The sequence below is a fragment of the Hyla sarda genome, chromosome 5 (genome assembly GCF_029499605.1).
Source record: "Hyla sarda isolate aHylSar1 chromosome 5, aHylSar1.hap1, whole genome shotgun sequence".
NCBI lineage: Eukaryota > Metazoa > Chordata > Amphibia > Anura > Hylidae > Hyla > Hyla sarda.
The window spans coordinates 280274494-280294734 of record NC_079193.1 but is presented as its reverse complement, the minus strand read 5'-3'; the positions used below and the strand labels follow the sequence as shown (position 1 = coordinate 280294734).

At 44.8% G+C, this 20241-nt stretch overlaps 1 protein-coding gene and 1 long non-coding RNA gene across 6 annotated transcripts in view; one reads left to right on the top strand and one right to left on the bottom strand.

Annotated features, from left to right (window-relative positions):
• The window catches only part of LOC130274042 (uncharacterized), a 138344-nt gene extending 129716 nt beyond the window's left edge, over window positions 1-8628 (bottom strand). The window contains exon 1 of the long non-coding RNA XR_008844215.1: window positions 8524-8628. This is a non-coding gene — a long non-coding RNA (uncharacterized LOC130274042). The remainder of the gene's footprint in view (window positions 1-8523) is intronic.
• Window positions 1-20241, top strand: part of NOL4 (nucleolar protein 4) — a 336038-nt gene that overhangs the window by 261391 nt on the left and 54406 nt on the right. For 4 of the 5 annotated variants that reach the window (XM_056521812.1, XM_056521816.1, XM_056521815.1 and 1 more), the window contains exons 7-8: window positions 8265-8444; window positions 12251-12442. In XM_056521812.1, the coding sequence (XP_056377787.1) occupies window positions 8265-8444; window positions 12251-12442 (372 nt within the window). The remainder of the gene's footprint in view (window positions 1-8264; window positions 8445-12250; window positions 12443-20241) is intronic. The other variant, XM_056521813.1, reaches the window with a different exon arrangement.

Below are 20241 nucleotides of genomic sequence, written 5' to 3'. Positions count from 1 at the left end.
GGGCTGAAATTGCACCGTCATCTGTAAAAGGTGATTTTGAATGAAAAAGAAGCTACAGTGATGGCTGTGGATAATGCAGAAGTACTGAGGAGAGTACATGTGGAGCCGGGTGCTGCGCTTACTTCACAGACAGAGTCCTGAGTGAAGGAGATGTGACGTCTGGACCAGAGATGGATCGTGACCAGGAAGGTCGAACCACTTAACCAGATGTTGCTGCAGACCTTGGAGCTCTAGACGTCTCTCCCGGGCAGTGGAGAGATGGTGGTGAAGAGAAAGAGAAGTCTACGAGTGAGCAGAGAGACAGCGATAAACTGTCCGGGAGCTACCTCGAGGCCCAAGGGGCCAACATCCTTGCAAATAGCAAAGAGCCTTGTTGTTGGTGGCTTGCAAAAGTGCGAATGAGAGAAGTGTGTGCCAGTAAAAAGTTGTATAAAGAGTTGGCTGAAGAAGTAAGCCAAGAGTCCCAAAATCTGCTAGGAAGAGTTTGAGGAAAAGGAAAGGCAATTGGACTCTGCCTTTTGAATACAAGTGCTCCTTCCCGGTGGTCTGAGCAGGGGGGGGGGGGGAGGGGGATATGTGACACTGAGGCAGGTTTTAGGGCAATGAAAGGGTGTTTTTCCAAGACCTTTAGCCTAGGTGAGCTAGCAGGGAGGCTCATCAGGTACCTAATTATTGAGGCCAGCAGAAGTCTGCACATAAGAAAAGGAAACAGAATAGTCTGGGCTCTCCCCAGGAGACGGCAAGGTGGCTGTGGAGGGAAGTAGGGGTCCTTGTGAGGAGCACACAGCCAGGAGCTGTGAGTGACCAAACAGTGAAGTGGACAAACAAGGAGTCTTAGCACACACAGCAAAATGCTGTGTGTGAACAGTGAGTAAAAGGTTGCAGAAAACTTGTTTTAAGCTGGTGGAGACTAGCTTACCAGTTGATATTCAGGGCATGCTGGGTTGTGTTGTCAGTGACTGGACAGTTTAGGATTTTGTGGTGCTAGCCAACTCGACCTTGGTCCAGGCAGGGTCAAATACAGTTAGAGAAGAATGTCACAGCACTCAAGCATTTAGCCATGTTCAATTGGAATCTCTGGTGTACTGTGAAGCTCTACTCTGAACTATAGCACAATATGCTGGCTATAATAGAAAGCTGTAAGAACATGCAGTACAACACAGCGTGCTGAATAGCCGCAGACCAGTCATTGCGCCCATGTTGATCCTTGTTCTTCACCAAAAGTGATCAGAACTGGACAGTGGCGCAATGAAATAAAATGGCCTGGTCTAATAAATCAGATTTTCTTTTTATATAATGTGAGTTGCTAGGAATAAGTGCACTGTTGATTTTGTGCAGAGATGCAAAAATCCCAAAATGTAAGTGCCATAAAACGTAACTTGGGTTATCATATTAAAAATAACACCTGTATGTCTGTTTCTCTGGTTGTCCTCTAATGTGCTATTTTCTCTGTCTTCCCCTCTTTGTCCCTGTAAGGTCTTCTTTCACTTTCTTCTCTACTGTCCAGCAATGTTTTGAAGACTACCTCATTCTGCTATTCAGTGGTTTCCCTATCATCTCATTCTTATACCTAAGTGCCTGAGGGACCCTAGCCCCTCACCTGCTCTGTTCCTACCCCCCATCTTACTCCCTCTCTTTTAACACCTACCTACCCTGGCTCTGAGATGACTTTCTGATGACTACATACTTCTGGTTTTATTGTTGTTTTAGTATATCGTTTATACTGCTTTATATTATATTGTTTCCTATCTTCTCTATCTTGTCCTATATTTTGGCCTACCAGGCCATTGTTTGATGTATTGCTCAATCACATTCGTTACTGTATTTACTTGATTTGCCCAACCTCCCAACACATTTCTGTTGCTTATGGAAGCAACATCTTCAGGGGGCAGGATGCACAAGTCACTTTCCACTACAGTCACCAGATATTGGAACTCCAGGACGGTACATCGGGGTAGTGAGTAGCCATGATTGCGGTGGGATTGCTTGCATTTCTGCTGTTATGTTTTGATATTTCATATAGTGCTAGCTCTGTTTTGGGTGGAAACGATACTCTACAGAGCCAGTATATGCATATCACTTTGCAACACCTACTGCACATATAAATTGCATCTATTTGTCAGTGTTACACCATTGTAATTGTTTGACATTTACCAATATGTGGGATGCTAAAATCTGTTTTACAATATTTATCTGGTGCAATCATTTTCTGCCTACATTTATGAGTTGGTTTTATGGATATGATTTTTTATGCAATTGAGACAAAGCTCGTCTGTATGACAGCCTAGACATGTGTCATAGGAAAGCAGAAACTTGCTTTATATTGTATGAATATCTTGGTTGTGCAGTATGTAATTTCTTACCCAACATCTGTACCCATTTATTTGGGATTGATTATTATTTGCAAAAATGGGTGGGCTATTGGGAGCTATAGAATTAGTGAGTGACTCTATTGGGTGGTGCTGTGGATGGTGCTGTGTTTTACTTGCACACCTAACATTGCTTTTTATTTTAAGACCACTGTAGTAAAGATGGTGTTAATATCTGAAGGTAGTCGGCTAGTGGTTGGCCTAGTGGGAAATGTACTTTTTCTTTTGGGTGCTATTTTAATTACCGTATTGTAAACCCATTAAAAGTTACGTTTATGGCACCAATATGTACTATTGGAAGAAGGCAAGCTAATGAATGCTGTGTGATGTCCTGGACAATGCCGACAATATTGGCATAAATGTAGATCTTACTTTGTCACATGCCATCTACTTTGTGGAATACCAATGATAGCCCTTCATGGTAATGGTATGCCCTAATGGCTGACCGTATGGTGGCTGCACTTTACAAGTTACTAGATAAAAGGGATCTTCTGGCTAAGTCCTTTAATCCATAGTCAATGGGTTTAAGCTTTTTTCTAGTCCAGCACAATTCCAAAAATGATCACAAACTCTGGAAGTAGAACAATATTTGCAGGATCCAAAGAAAAGAAGGTTCACTTGCTGAATTTCTGACCAGCAGATGCTTGATGCTTTCATGTATCTATTTGCATTTAGATAATCTCTTTAATTCATCCTGGTACTGTGGATGCAGAACTAAAAGAACTTTATTGTACATAATAGGAATATTTCATGTAGGGACTGAAATTGCCACTTTATTCAAGTTTCTTATTGAAATTGCATATCAGATATATAGGCACCACAAAGAAACATTATGTATAGTATGGAAGAATCCAGGTCTGTTGTAAGAAAGGCTTAAAAAAGTGTTTAATATATCGACTGGCTCATGCAGGTACTGTAGACTGTTTTATAATCTTGGGTGTAAGAGCAGGCTGCGTATTTTACTGTATAATATCTATTCAGAGGGGAGGGTTGCTAGAGTTTTAAAAATGATCAAGGGCACGTGCATCAGGACACATGTTTTGCTGTCCCCTCCCTTCACCCCCAAAAATGTAATTTTTGGAGTTGGCATATTTATAAAACAAATTTTATAACACAGCAGTTCAGTTACATGTATGGTAGCATAGCAGTTTGTAACGCAGTCAACAAATAATGGTCAGGTATAGTTCTACACAGTGAATAGTGTTTATAGTATAGCTAAAGTGTACCTGTCATCAGTCCAAAAAAATAAATCACTTTGTAGCCTTGGTTTTCCCGGATTCCAATGTAGCCTTGGAATTACCCAGATTCCAATGTGTTTGTACTATCTTGCTTCACCCCCCGGGTCCTGAGATATATGGGTTTTACTATATGGTTGACCATTAGTACATTTTATGGGTGGGAAATGGGTGGGAACTTAATTATAAATGGGTGTGAATGCTAGGCTCCGGGGATATGTTGCTTCCCATCTCACTGTTTAGTGAAAAGTGAAGATTCAAAATAGTAAAACACCTATATCTCAAGAATCAGAGAGCAAGAAAGTGAAAACCAAGTTAGAATCAGAGAACCAATAGTAGTGGGCAAGTGTTGGTCACTAGTGGTGTCCATGTGGAATTCAGTATTTTGAAACCAGTCTTGGATAATACAGAATTGAGCTGAAGGCCACATGTTCATATCCAGCAAATTAAGGTTTGGTCTGTTGTAATGTTTTCTAGGAGATTATAGATTTTTTATTTTCCCAAATTAAAGTTCTATACAGGTAGCTAATGTTTCTTTCATCCCAAGGACATAGATATATGGGGGGATTTGTAACAAATACGGGAGTTTGGGGGCCTTCATTTTTCTGAAAGGTTTTCAAATTGTTATTAAAATTAATATTTAAAACTTCAAATTTTTATGGATTGAGCACAGGTAGTTTTTAAATCACATCCCCTTGTCTAGAAAGGTCAAAAACACATACGTTTGGTACATGGCAGAATTCTGGTGCATTTTTTTCTTATCAGTAAATCTGCCCCAATATGTACCGTATTTTTCGCCGTATAAAACGCACTTTTTCTACCCCAAAACTGGGGGGGGAAAGTTGGTGCGTCTTATACGGCGAATACACACCTATGGCGGCAGTCCCTGCGGCCATCAATGGCCGGGACCCGCGGCTAATACAGGACATCACCGATCGCGGTGATGCCCTGTATTAACCCTTCAGACGTGGCGATCAAAGCTGACCGCCGTGTCTGAAGCAAAAGTGACACTAACCCGGCTGCTCAGTCGGGCTGTTCGGGACAGCCGCGGTGAAATCGCGGCGTCCCGAACAGCTTACAGGACACCGGGAGGGACCTTACCTGCCTCCTCGGTGTCTGCTCCGTGCCGGGATCCCCTGCATGGCCGGCGCTCTCCATCGATGTCATCACGTTGTCGCGCACGACGTCCTGTCATCCAACAGGAGCAGCGTGCGTCGCGACGTGATGACGGCGATGGGATGATGGAGAGCGTGGATCCCGGGGAAGAAGATGTCCGGAGCGTCGAGAACACCACGGGGACGTGGCGACACCAATGGAGCGACATCCAGGGCAGCGGTGACGGGTCCGGACACATGAGTATTACCTCCTATACCAGTGGTCTTCAACCTGCGGACCTCCAGATGATGCAAAACTACAACTCCCAGCATGCCCGGACAGCCAAACGCTGTCCGGGCATGCTGGGAGTTGTAGTTTTGCAACATCTGGAGGTCCGCAGGTTTAAGATCACTGTTGGGTTCAGAATCTTTTTTTTCTAGATTTTGCACCTTTAAAATTGGGTGCGTCTTATATGCCGGTGCGTCCTATAGGGCGAAAAATACGGTACATGTACACTGGTATATTTAAAGCAATCATGAATGGTAGTGCGTGCCCCCTAACTCGCCAAATCTAACAAAAATAACTCTTTACCTGCCATTAATGACGTCTCTTTCATCTTATGCGATAAATCAGAGCTGGAATCTATTAGCTTAAAAACAATAAAGTAAATGATGACTATAATGAAAAGGTAAGAATAAAATGACCTGCTGAATAGGAAGTAAGCGTAACAGATCCTTCCATCTCCTCAATAAAATTTCACAGCATGCTAATACGTCTCCTCAGACAGCTCATATAAATATATCTCATTAGCTCATTTAAGATGTCCATAAATTCAAGTACCCATTCACAGAGTCAAGATTGCACAAATATCATTATAAGCCCCACAGCTTGAGCCTGCCCCCCTAGCTGTATAAAATTCCTCCAACCTGATTAATTGTGCTAAAAGCTGCTAGAAGAGAAAATAGACTCGGTATTTTTGCCGGAACAGTCTGCACACAAAAAGATGATCGGTTTTCATTTTATGGATGTGCTGATTTTACCAGCAGAATGTTATTATCTCTAATTTTATTGCAATTCTTTTCAATATTGGAGTTTTACAGTTATCATTACAAAGTAAATTATACCAATTATAAGAAGGTTCATTGCACGAGGTGAACAAGATAATAAAGTACAATATCCTATATGGGGGCCATTCTTATCTCAAAGTGCTGACCAGGTTATTTTCATAGTTATTAGAGGATGGTTCAGGATTCGTATCCCTTGGCCAGGGTAGAGAGTGGTTAGAAAAAGTATCTCATGCTCATGAAGTTCTTCAGTCCTGCATTTAATAGATAATCTATTCATTTGAATTGGCAGTGTAATGCTTTAGTTCCCCTGTGGGGGCACTGCAGGAAAATGAAACACTTGCTGCCAAGTTTACGCAAAGATTACATCTGCTCTGTCGGTCAGGAGACATTTTGGGAAAAGTTGAGTGCCATGAGACCATTCTAAAGCTGGCCATACACGAGGTATAAGCTGTAGGCTGAATGCTTGTTTGGCCAACAGCTGTCTCTCTGCTTGGTCGGTCATGATCTGTTTTCAAAGGGGAGAGGAGACCAAGCTGCTGCCAACTTCTCTGGCAGTGGCTTATCTCCCTGAGAATAATAGGATTGGGTAGTTGAAATCCAGAATTTCAGACTCTACTCTCCCTCAACACCTGCCATTGGTGGAGAGTTTGGAGACCATCATCCATATTAGCTGACTGGCTGGTCCTGACAAAATTGGTGGTTCAGCCAACACTTTAACATGTATGCCAAATGCAGACAACACTTTTAAGGAATTCTATATGTAGCTAAAATGCTTCCCCACTATCAACAATTGGGATGGAGTACAAACTTATAATATTCAGCTTTTCCTAATTCTGTCTCCATATAGCAATTATAGGTCTTGGGGGTGGGGCAATGGTAAATATGGAGCACAATAGGCACTCCTATGGTCACTTTCCATCTTTGTATACCCTGCATTCAGAAAATTCAGATCCATTGTTACACCATGGTCCGTTTGTCAATACAGAGCATTTTAGGGGAGTTTATGGACCCTTTAATGAATCAACAGCCTTTTAATTTTACAGGCTCACTATGTCCTCAATACGTTATATGCCTGGTATTGGTCGAGTGCTGACTATCCTTGAACACTATGGGGAGATTTATCAAAACCTGTGTAGAGGAAGAGTAGTGCACTTGCCCATAGCAACCAATCAGATCGCTTCTTTTATTTTTTACAGGCCTCTTTAAAAATGAAAGAAGCGATCTGACTGGTTGCTATGGGCAACTGAGCAACTTTTTCTCTGCACAGATTTTGATAAATCTCCCCCTATATGTTCATTCATTTATTCAGACAGCCATAAGATTTTAAAGATAATTAAATAGTTGAGAAATGTGAAGTAATGACTGTTATGGCTTATATGCTTAGCATTGTGCCCCGCTATGGCTATTTTCTCCATTTACATATGGATACATTATACATTTTTACAGAAATCTGGTTAATATTGCAGTAAAAACAGATAAGTCAGTGAGGAATAAGGTAACAAGTTTGTGCCTAAATACAGTTGCTGTGGGGCACCCATATAGCATTGTCCAGTAAATAAACTAGGGAATATTATTTATCCAGTAAATACATTTTGGAATCGCTATAGGAGTTGGACCAAGTTTTTAGACCACCCCTATTTTAACTTAACCAAGTGGAACTCCTGACAAACCCGCCATCACCACTTATGCCCATTTTTTCTCGGTTATGTAGCTTATGTCACTTGCACTGTTTTAAAAGGGATTGATTGTCGGTGAGCACCTGGTAGGGACATATGTGGCCCAACTTTATGGGTGTGTTAAGGTCTACTATGTCTGTGATCACATCACAGTATGCAAGGAATGGCAACACATCTGCAGACAGAAGTAGCTGTGGTCAAAATTCAAAGCTTGACACATGGGACAGAAGAGCATTTTGTCAAATTGTAATCAAAGAAAACCACAAACTGTGGTCCCTTAAATTGCTGCTGAGTTCAATGCACATTTAAGGGCAGACTGCAGTAATTTGAGTGGTCACAGTATTGTGTTTCATTTGATCTTCTGTTCCTTTTGTCAAAGGAACTTTTGACTACAGCTGCTTCTGTCTGCAAACATTTTGCCGGTATTAGTATAAAAGTGGACAAAAGCTACTGTTTAAAGTGTACCTGGCGCTGTACATGTCCTGAAGACATGTCAAAAGTTGTGAGACCATGACCAATTTTTAGAAGGATCCAGGAGAAAAGTTTGGCTGAGTTTGTTTCACGAAGTCTGCTCTTCTCCCAGCTAGTTCTAGCTATAGGTCACGGTTTGAACACTGAGACCCTGATCAATCAAAATGTTTGAAATATCTCTACAACATGTCAAAAGTTTTTTCTTTTAAGTGACAGTTCCCCTATAAAAATGTGTAAAAATTGGATGTATTGTTACCTGGAAGGTATATTATGATAGAATGTGTTTCTTTGTTTCTGTCATTTTTATGAGGAATTATTCTAATAAATTAATGATCCTCTTTTTTTTCTCAGTCTCCAGCACATAGCTACTCCAGTTATGACTCCGGAAAAAATGAGAGTGTGGGTGGTTGTGGTGAAGATTTATCTTTGAATCGGGGTGATGAAGATGAAGATGACCACGATGACCATGAGGATGTTGAGAAGGCAACTGAAGCCGATGGAGTAGAGGCAGAACGCCTGAAAGCTTTTAATGTAAGTGATCATTGTGACAAACAAGCCTGCAGGACAAATGCTTGTATCTTGCTTGGTCCCTTACTCTGGTTAAACTTACATGGTTTCTTGATTTCATTCCTTTTTTTTATGACTTCAGAGATCAGATGACTTTGGAAGTTTATCACCAATAGCTGTATTTTGCGTCCCGTTACGTCATTCTCTCTGGTCCATATACAGTTATTTGCCTTGCAATCTGAATGGGATAAAAAAAAGCAAAAAGAAAACATAAAACAGTTGTTGCTTAGATGACTATTCTGTTATACTGACAGAATGCGTATGTCCAGAAATTAAAATGGCACAGAGTAGAAATTTCCAAAGTAGAAAAAAAAATTGTTTTTGTTCACCTCTTGGTGTGACGTTTCAACTCCAAATTGAGTCTTTCTTAAAGGAGTAGTCCAGTGGTGACTCAGTGGTGAACAACTTATCCCCTATCCTAAGGATAGGGGATAAGTTGCAGATCGCGGGGGGTCCGACCGCTGGGGCCCCCTGCGATCTCCTGTACGGAGCCCCGACAGCCCGCGGGGCTGTCTATGGCAGAGCCGAAGCGCTGCCTTCGGCAATCTCCGGCTCTGCCATAGAGATGTATTGAGGGGGCGTGTCGGCCGCCGCTTCGTGCGGGGGTCGACACCCGCTATCTGGCTGGAGAGCCTGGCCCCCGTACAGAGAGATCGCAGGGGGCTCCAGCGGTCGGACCCTCCGCGATCTCAAACTTATCCCCTATCCTTAGGATAGGGGATAAGTTTTTCACCACTGGACTACCCCTTTAAGCAATATGTACAGTTTCTAAAGCACTCAAACAAAAAACAATAAAACATTATTTGGTAAAAAATCCTAAAACATTTATTGTGAATCTATCTTAATAATATACTGCCTTATGTAAGAGTAACATTTTACAACTACAAGTTCATATTCCTGGTATCTATTTGACTAATTCAGTTATTCTCGCACCAGAATACCGTATTTATCGTTGTATTATCGGTGTGTTATATGCAGATAAACTGTTTCGGGCCCCGCAGAAGCCACGGCAGTTCAATGATTTAAAGCGGCCGCTTGAAATAATTGAATTGCAGTGGCTTCTGCCGGGCCAGAAACAGTTTATCGAGGTATACCTGCACACAGACGCACCCTCATTTTAACAAGGATATTTGGGTAAAAAAACTATTTTACCAAAATTTTTCCTTTGAAAAATGAGGGTGCGTGTTATAGGCCGTTGCATGTATACCCCAATAAATACGGTAATAGCACTGCTTACAGTAAATGTATGAAAAAATCAATCAGTCTTTAAAAAATTATAGAATGCAAAGACAGACAATTTTAAAACAACTGCACCCCCACCCCTCACAGAAAAAACACACAACTCACAAGAGCATGGAAAAACGAATACCCCTGATGAAGCTTAGTATGAGCGAAATGTACGTTGGGGATCACACTGTCCCCAGGTCAGGAATCTACACACGGCAGATATTGGGGTTGGTTATTTGTTTTGGGCAGTTAGTTTCTTTATGTTTTTTATTTATGCTATTGCATCTGCACTTTTCTCTTATGGAGTTGTAGACGTATATATCATGTATGCCCTGTTATCAGCCTGGGAGTTGGCAACATGTCCACCTGAATATTCGTTTTTCCTTTCTCCTGTGAGTTGTGTGTTTTTTTGTGGTTTTTTTGTGTTGGTGGGTTTTGTGTGCTGCAGTTTTTTTTTTTTAAATTGTCTGTCTTTGCATTCTACAATTTTAAAATTTTTGCATTTTAGACAGTTTGTGCTATTGTTTGGTGCATATTTTTTTTTTGGCACAGGATTGTTCATGTATATTTTGGAACCGATTGCTTTAATTTTGTTTTTGGTGATAATCCAGTGTTTTCCAACTAATGTGCCTATAGCTGTCGCAAAACTACAACTCCCAACATGCCCGGACAGCCGAAGGCTGTCCGGGCATGTTGGAAGTTGTAGTTTTGCAACAGCTATAGGCACACTAGTTGGGAAACACTGTACTAATTGGGACACTGTAGTGTAGAACACTCCTTCGCCTATTAGGGTGATAATTGACAGGCTGTGCCATGTATGTACATACAGAGCAACCTGTCATTCACTTACCTAAGGGATGGGATTAGGCAGAAGGATGGGCTACAGTGGACTTATATCTACGAGTTTACTCTGTTCTTTCAGCATAACCTCACACATTTTTGGTTATTTTGGCTACTAGGAGTATGAACCTGTGGCTGTAATATTCACCAGTTGTAAGACTCCAGATGGAGTTGAAACGTTGTGCCAATATTATATGGACATTTAGTGGGACTACCGGGTCGGGGTCCTTGTGGCATGCACCCTGTCTTAAATTTTTTTTACACCTTGCTGCTTTTATTTTGCTTTGACAGAATGCGTATGAATATTACAGCTTTTAGAATGTGTATTCACTATTCAGTTTGCTCAGAAATTATGTTTGCTTAGCAACTGTGGAAGAAATTATTATATTTTCTTTCCTATTTAGCATTCTTTCTTTAATATTTATGACAAACATTTTGCAGACTGCTTGTATTAAGTTACTTTTTGACCTCAATGTCCCAAATACTAGACTTTTACCTGTTTTACCCCATTTTTGGCTACTTCATTTCTTGACTTAAAGTTCCTGGCTTTATATCAATAGACCCTTTAGGTATTTAGGGTAAGTTCACATGTACAGGATCTGCTGCATGTTTTGCTACATGTGAACGTACCCTAAAGGGGATTAGGTGATCCACTGCCTCTTTAATAGTTAAATGTAGTCAGTTCTAAATTTCCTGTATCTGGATATATATATTTCAATTTTTGACTGTGCTTGTCCTCACTGGGATTGTTAAAGGGGTACTCTGCCCCTAGACATCTTAGACATCCAAAGGATAGGGGATAAGCTGTCTGATAGCGGGGATCCCACAGCTGGGGACCCCCGTGATCTCGGCTGCGGCGCCCCGCTGTCATCACTGCACAGAGCAAACTCGCTCTGTGCGTATTGACGGCCGATACAGAGGCTGGAGCATCGTGACGTCACTGCTCCGCACCCTCGTGACGTCACGGCCCGCCCTCTTAATGCAAGTCTATTGGAGGGGGCTTGAGGGCTGCCACGCCCCCTCTCATAGACTTGTATTGAGGGGTGGGAACGTTACGTTATGAGGGGGTGGAGCCGTAACGTCACGTTGCTCTGTGCAGTGATGACAGTGGGGCGCCGCAGCCAAGATCACGGGGGTCCCCAGCAGCAGGACCCGGCGATCAGACATCTTATCCCCTATCCTTTGGATAGGGGATAAGAGGTCTAGGGGTGGAGTACCCCTTTAATGACTTTTTCAGCTTCTTATAGTCCCTATTTTACGTTTATTCTTTATTTTGTGGTAGTTTATTTTTTGTGTTTGCTTTTACGGACTCCCCATGATAATACCTAGACTACAGCTCTGTGTTGTGCTGCTTGTTTTATATGTTTAGCGCATTTTAAGAATATTTGTGTTTATGCTTTACTTTGAATTATATAGTGAAGGAATATGCGATACCGTAAAGCTATGTTTACTACTTTTTTTTTTGTTTATGGGATTTTTATGTGTTTTTGCAATGTTAATCATTTTGCTTCTACCCGCTGCCTTGAGATATCTTCGTAAGGATGTGTATTTGGCATAGGATGATGCTTCTTTTATATATATTTTTTACCAACCATCTTCTTCTCATGACAAAGTGTCTATTCCGATCAAGAATCTATGGTAGTAAGATGAGAGACAAGAGCAGTCCTCCAACCCCTTCTCCTCTATCTCCCTCTTACCAACAGATGTTTGTCAGGCTGTTTGTAGATGAAAACTTGGACCGAATGGTCCCTATCTCTAAGCAGCCCAAAGAAAAGATCCAGGCAATCATTGACTCATGCAGGCGACAATTCCCTGAGTATCAAGAGCGTGCCAGAAAACGCATACGCACTTACCTCAAGTCCTGCAGGCGGATGAAAAGAAGTGGTTTTGAGATGGTGAGTTTTGACGTCAAATCAAGCCCATCAAAACCCCATATGTAATTTCATGACACTATTTTGTTTTCATCTTAGTGTCTTTATTTTACCCCGGTTCTATTAGTTAAAACATTTTTTTGTAATCCTCTCATCTTTCCTGAATTTTCCCCATTTGTTCCTTAAGTCTAGTAAGCCTTTGTCTTATCATTTACCAGGGCCCTTAAGAGTTTAGGAAACGGACACCATATATAGGTACATAGAAAACGATGGGCATAGAAGCAAGAGTGAAGAACGAAATAATGCAGAGGGGGTATGAGGCTCCGGGCAGTAGGGGAAATCCATTTTGTTATTCAGCCTGAACAATGATTTGCACTGGCTCATTTCCTGGGTTCTGATTTGATCCTCTGAACCTTATTTTCCAATTTTGTTCTTTAAAGAAATGAGGAGTTTAGCATAATAATTTCCAGTATCGAAATCATATACTTGTGCTTATTGCTGGATGTGTGCCACCAGTCATGCATAAATTGTCAGGTCTAATAATACAATGAGTAAACAATTTAAATCATAGATAAAGGGAACTATCAAGCGTAAAATGAAATGTTTGCAGTGAAGGGTTTATAACGTACAAGGCTTTAGTCTTGTGAAAGAAGAAAATTATATGTGAGCCCATGGGTCAAGCATGCACTTCATCTGCCGATACTTTCTCTTTTCATGTTACTATTAACTATATAATTGCCATACAGTATATGTTCCATTATGTTGCGATCCAAATTAAAATCCAGACACCTGCTTTGGGGTTCTAAGCTCTTGCTATTTTTATGTTATATTTGAATATGAAAAGAAATGGAATAGAATAAGAATTTCACTTAATTCTGTTGGACTGGGCTTATGTCTATCCTCGTAGAAATGTAATGTCGTTGTAGTTTCACCATATTTCTTTTATCTTTTCTTCCCTTACTCTCCTGTGAGCTGACTTTTTCTGTATATCCACAAATGGTTGATCTATGCTGATTGAGGTGGAGTCCCACAGGACTACTAGGCTGACGTTGACCCTTCAGCATGTGAACCACATTAGTGGAATTACATGTGACGTGTCCATAGATAGGCACTTTAATTCCCTTACAAGGATGCATCAATTATTCACCTTTTATGTTAGCTGAACAATTCTGGCAGCTTAAACAGGGAGACGTACCCTCACCGCTCGTCACCGCTGCCCGGGATGTCGCCTTCCATCGCGATAGCCGCGTCCCCGGGGTGTCCCCGACGCTCCGGCAAGGCCTCTGCTTCGCCGCCATCACGTCGCTACGCACGCCGCTCCTATTGGATGACGGGACAGCGTGCGCAGTGACGTGATGACGACGGTGGAGAGCGCCGACGATGCAGGGGATCCCGAAGAGGACAGGTAAGTGATCGGCAGCGGACCACACGGGGCACTGTAAACGGCTATCCGGAGGCAGCTGAAGCAGTCTGCGCTGCCGGATAGCCATTTATGCGATGGCCCCGACATAGAAAAGCATCGTATGTTGATGCTGCCTTCAACATACGATGGCCTCTGAGAGGCCATCGCATGTTGAAATGATCGTATGTCGGGGCCATCGTAGGTCGGGGGGGGTCACTGTAGTTGTTCAGATTAGATCAGCATGGCAGTCATATGTAGAAAGGAACTGGACCCTCCTTCTTGATACTACTCCTCATTCTAGTTTGTTATACAGACACCTGTTTGACTTCAGTCAGGGGCATAGCTATAGAGGTAGCAGTCACACCGGGACTCTGGTGCCTAAGGGGCCCCAAAGCACATCTGCTCCATTAGAGACCAGTAATATAATTGGCACATGGGGCCCTGTTGCAGATTTTGCATCGGGGCCCAAAAGTTACAAGCTACGCCTCTGACTTCAATACCTACTTTTCTTACTTCTCTATTTATTCTATATGAATGCATCAACCAGTCTATTTGTTTGTCATACTTTTCCTACAAACTACATGTTACGCCGAGCGCTCCGGGTCCCCGCTCCTCCCCGGAGCGCTCGCTACACTTCCCTCACTGCAGCGCCCCGGTCGGTTCCACGGACCCGGGGCGCTGCGTTACCACCTCCGGCCGGGATGCGATTCGCGATGCGGGTAGCGCCCGCTCGCGATGCGCACCCCGGCTCCCGTACCTGACTCGCTCCCCGTCAGTTCTGTCCCGGCGCGCGCGGCCCCGCTCCCTAGGGCGCGCGCGCGCCGGGTCTTTGCGATTTAAAGGGCCACTGCACCGCTGATTGGTGCAGTGGTTCCAATTAGTGTTTACACCTGTGCACTTCCCTATATCACCTCACTTCCCCTTCACTCCCTCGCCGGATCTTGTTGCCCTAGTGCCAGTGAAAGCGTTCCTTGTGTGTTCCTTGCCTGTGATTCCAGACCTTCTGCCGTTGCCCCTGACTACGATCCTTGCTGCCTGCCCCGACCTTCTGCTACGTCCGACCTTGCTTCTGTCTACTCCCTTGTACCGCGCCTATCTTCAGCAGCCAGAGAGGTTGAGCCGTTGCTAGGGGATACGACCTGGTCACTACCGCCGCAGCAAGACCATCCCGCTTTGCGGCGGGCTCTGGTGAAAACCAGTAGTGACTTAGAACCGATCCTCTAGCACGGTCCACGCCAATCCCTCTCTGGCACAGAGGATCCACCACCTGCCAGCCGGCATCGTGACAGTAGATCCGGCCATGGATCCCGCTGAAGTTCCTCTGCCAGTTGTCGCTGACCTCACCACGGTGGTCGCCCAGCAGTCACAACAGATTGCGCAACAAGGCCAACAGCTGTCTCAACTGACTGTTATGCTACAACAGTTACTACCACAGCTCCAGCAATCATCTCCTCCGCCAGCTCCTGTACCTCCTCCGCAGCGAGTGGCCGCTTCTGGAATACGACTATCCTTGCCGGATAAATTTGATGGGGACTCTAAGTTTTGCCGTGGCTTTCTTTCCCAATGTTCATTACACTTGGAGATGATGTCGGACCAGTTCCCCACTGAAAGGTCTAAGGTGGCTTTCGTAGTCAGCCTGCTGTCTGGAAAAGCCCTGGCTTGGGCCACACCGCTCTGGGACCGCAATGACCCCGTCACTGCCTCTGTACACTCCTTCTTCTCGGAAATTCGAAGTGTCTTTGAGGAACCTGCCCGAGCCTCTTCTGCTGAGACTGCCCTGTTGAACCTGGTCCAGGGTAATTCTTCCGTTGGCGAGTATGCCGTACAGTTCCGTACCCTTGCTTCAGAATTATCCTGGAATAATGAGGCACTCTGCGCGACCTTTAAAAAAGGCCTATCCAGCAACATTAAAGATGTTCTGGCCGCACGAGAAATCCCTGCTAACCTACATGAACTCATCCATCTTGCCACTCGCATTGACATGCGTTTTTCCGAACGGCGTCAGGAGCTCCGCCAGGATATGGACTCTGTTCGCACGAGGCGTTTCTTCTCCCCGGCTCCTCTCTCCTCTGGTCCCCTGCAACCTGTTCCTGTGCCTCCCGCCGTGGAGGCTATGCAGGTCGACCGGTCTCGCCTGACACCCCAAGAGAGGACACGACGCCGCATGGAGAATCTCTGCCTGTACTGTGCTAGTACCGAACACTTCCTGAAGGATTGTCCTATCCGTCCTCCCCGCCTGGAAAGACGTCCGCTGACTCCGCACAAAGGTGAGACAGTCCTTGATGTCTACTCTGCTTCTCCACGTCTTACTGTGCCTGTGCGGATGTCTGCCTCTGCCTTCTCCTTCTCTGCTGTGGCCTTCTTGGACTCTGGATCTGCAGGAAATTTTATCTTGGCCTCTCTCGTCAACAGGTTCAACATCCCGGTGACCAGTCTCGCCAGACCCCTCTACATCAATTGTGTAAACAATGAAAGATTGGACTGTACTATACGTTTCCGCACGGAGCCCCTTCTAATGCGCATCGGATCTCATCACGAGAGGATTGAACTGTTGGTCCTCCCCAATTGCACTTCTGAAATCCTTCTTGGACTTCCCTGGCTTCAACTCCATTCCCCAATCCTGGATTGGTCCACTGGGGAGATCAAGAGTTGGGGGCCCTCTTGTTCCAAGGACTGCTTAAAACCGGTTCCCAGTAAACCTTGCCGTGTCCCTGTGCTTCCTCATGTAACCGGTCTCCCTAAGGCCTATATGGACTTTGCGGACGTTTTTTGCAAAAAACAAGCTGAGACTCTACCTCCTCACAGGCCTTATGATTGTCCCATTGACCTCCTCCCGGGCACTACTCCACCCCGGGGCAGAATCTATCCTCTGTCCGTCCCAGAGACTCTTGCCATGTCTGAATACGTCCAAGAAAATTTAAAAAAGGGCTTTATCCGTAAATCCTCCTCTCCTGCCGGAGCCGGATTTTTCTTTGTGTCCAAAAAAGATGGCTCTCTACGTCCTTGCATTGACTACCGCGGTCTTAATAAAATCACGGTTAAGAACCGCTACCCCCTACCCCTCATCTCTGAACTCTTTGATCGTCTCCAAGGTGCCCATATTTTTACCAAACTGGACTTAAGAGGTGCTTATAATCTCATCCGCATCAGAGAGGGGGATGAATGGAAAACGGCATTTAACACCAGAGATGGACACTTTGAGTATCTGGTCATGCCCTTTGGTCTATGCAACGCCCCTGCCGTCTTCCAAGACTTTGTTAATGAAATTTTTCGTGATCTCCTATACTCCTGTGTTGTTGTATATCTGGACGATATCCTGATTTTTTCTGCCAATCTTGAAGAACACCGCCAGCATGTCCGTATGGTTCTTCAGAGACTTCGTGATAATCAACTCTATGCCAAAATAGAGAAATGTCTGTTTGAATGCCAATCTCTTCCTTTTCTAGGATACTTGGTCTCTGGCCAGGGACTACAAATGGACCCAGATAAACTCTCTGCCGTCTTAGATTGGCCACGCCCCTCCGGACTCCGTGCCATCCAACGTTTTTTGGGGTTCGCCAATTATTACAGGCAATTTATTCCACATTTTTCTACCATTGTGGCTCCTATTGTGGCTTTAACAAAAAAAAATGCCGATCCCAAGTCTTGGCCTCCTCAAGCGGAAGACGCCTTTAAACGACTCAAGTCTGCCTTTTCTTCGGCTCCCGTGCTCTCCAGACCTGACCCATCTAAACCCTTCCTATTGGAGGTTGATGCCTCCTCAGTGGGAGCTGGAGCTGTCCTTCTACAAAAAAACTCTTCCGGGCATGCTGTTACTTGTGGTTTTTTTTCCAGGACCTTCTCTCCGGCGGAGAGGAACTACTCCATTGGGGATCGAGAGCTTCTAGCCATTAAATTAGCACTTGAGGAATGGAGGCATCTGCTGGAGGGATCAAGATTTCCAGTTATTATTTACACCGATCACAAGAACCTCTCCTACCTCCAGTCTGCCCAACGGCTGAATCCTCGTCAGGCCAGGTGGTCTCTGTTCTTTGCCCGATTTAATTTTGAAATTCACTTTCGGCCTGCTGATAAGAACATTAGGGCCGATGCTCTCTCTCGTTCCTCAGATGCCTCTGAAATTGAACTCTCTCCTCAACACATCATTCCTCCTGACTGCCTGATTTCCACTTCTCCAGCCTCCATCAGACAAACTCCTCCAGGAAAGACCTTTGTTTCTCCACGCCAACGCCTTGGGATCCTCAAATGGGGTCACTCCTCCCATCTCGCAGGTCATGCGGGCATTAAGAAATCTGTGCAACTCATCTCTCGCTTCTATTGGTGGCCGACTCTAGAGACTGATGTGGTGGACTTTGTGCGAGCCTGCACTATCTGTGCCCGGGATAAGACTCCTCGCCAGAAGCCCGCTGGTTTTCTTCATCCTCTACCTGTCCCCGAACAACCTTGGTCTCTGATTGGTATGGATTTTATTACTGACTTACCCCCATCCCATGGCAACACTGTTATTTGGGTGGTCGTTGATCGATTCTCCAAAATGGCACATTTCATCCCTCTTCCTGGTCTTCCTTCAGCGCCTCAGTTGGCTAAACAATTTTTTGTACACATTTTTCGTCTTCACGGGTTGCCTACACAGATCGTCTCGGATAGAGGCGTCCAATTTGTGTCTAAATTCTGGAGGGCTCTCTGTAAACAACTCAAGATTAAATTAAATTTTTCTTCTGCATACCATCCTCAATCCAATGGACAAGTAGAGAGAATTAACCAGATCTTGGGTGACTATTTACGACATTTTGTTTCCTCCCGCCAGGATGACTGGGCAGATCTTCTACCTTGGGCCGAATTCTCGTATAATTTCAGAATCTCTGAATCTTCCTCCAAATCTCCGTTTTTCGTGGTGTACGGCCGTCACCCTCTTCCCCCCCTCCCTACCCCCTTGCCCTCTGGTCTGCCCGCTGTGGATGAAATTTCTCGTGATCTTTCCACCATATGGAAAGAGACCCAAAATTCTCTCTTACAGGCTTCTTCTCGCATGAAGAGATTCGCAGATAAGAAAAGAAGAGCTCCTCCCATTTTTTCCCCTGGAGACAAGGTATGGCTCTCCGCTAAATATGTCCGTTTCCGTGTCCCGAGCTATAAGTTGGGACCACGCTATCTTGGTCCTTTTAAAGTTTTGTCTCAAATTAATCCTGTCTCTTACAAACTTCTTCTTCCTCCTTCTCTTCGTATCCCTAATGCCTTTCACGTCTCTCTTCTTAAACCTCTCATCCTCAACCGTTTTTCTCCTAAATCTGTTCCTCCCACTCCTGTTTCCGGCTCCTCGGACATCTTCTCTGTCAAAGAAATCTTGGCCTCTAAAAAAGTCAGAGGAAAAACTTTTTTTTTAGTGGATTGGGAGGGTTGTGGTCCAGAAGAGAGGTCCTGGGAACCTGAGGACAATATCCTGGACAAAAGTCTGATCCTCAGGTTCTCAGGCCCCAAGAAGAGGGGGAGACCCAAGGGGGGGGGTACTGTTACGCCGAGCGCTCCGGGTCCCCGCTCCTCCCCGGAGCGCTCGCTACACTTCCCTCACTGCAGCGCCCCGGTCGGTTCCACGGACCCGGGGCGCTGCGTTACCACCTCCGGCCGGGATGCGATTCGCGATGCGGGTAGCGCCCGCTCGCGATGCGCACCCCGGCTCCCGTACCTGACTCGCTCCCCGTCAGTTCTGTCCCGGCGCGCGCGGCCCCGCTCCCTAGGGCGCGCGCGCGCCGGGTCTTTGCGATTTAAAGGGCCACTGCACCGCTGATTGGTGCAGTGGTTCCAATTAGTGTTTACACCTGTGCACTTCCCTATATCACCTCACTTCCCCTTCACTCCCTCGCCGGATCTTGTTGCCCTAGTGCCAGTGAAAGCGTTCCTTGTGTGTTCCTTGCCTGTGATTCCAGACCTTCTGCCGTTGCCCCTGACTACGATCCTTGCTGCCTGCCCCGACCTTCTGCTACGTCCGACCTTGCTTCTGTCTACTCCCTTGTACCGCGCCTATCTTCAGCAGCCAGAGAGGTTGAGCCGTTGCTAGGGGATACGACCTGGTCACTACCGCCGCAGCAAGACCATCCCGCTTTGCGGCGGGCTCTGGTGAAAACCAGTAGTGACTTAGAACCGATCCTCTAGCACGGTCCACGCCAATCCCTCTCTGGCACAGAGGATCCACCACCTGCCAGCCGGCATCGTGACACTACATATCATCATACTATCATGACCTGGATGTTTGGTATTCCTTTAAAAACTTGAGAAGTATGATAGTTGTCTCTCTGTAATAAATAAATACAGTCCTTAGGTTTAGAATACATTGTTGTTCATGTCAAGCCATATCCAAGAAACAGATGTTGTCTTATTCTTCCTCTAATAAATTCAGTCAACTCCACTATTCAAAACAGGTACA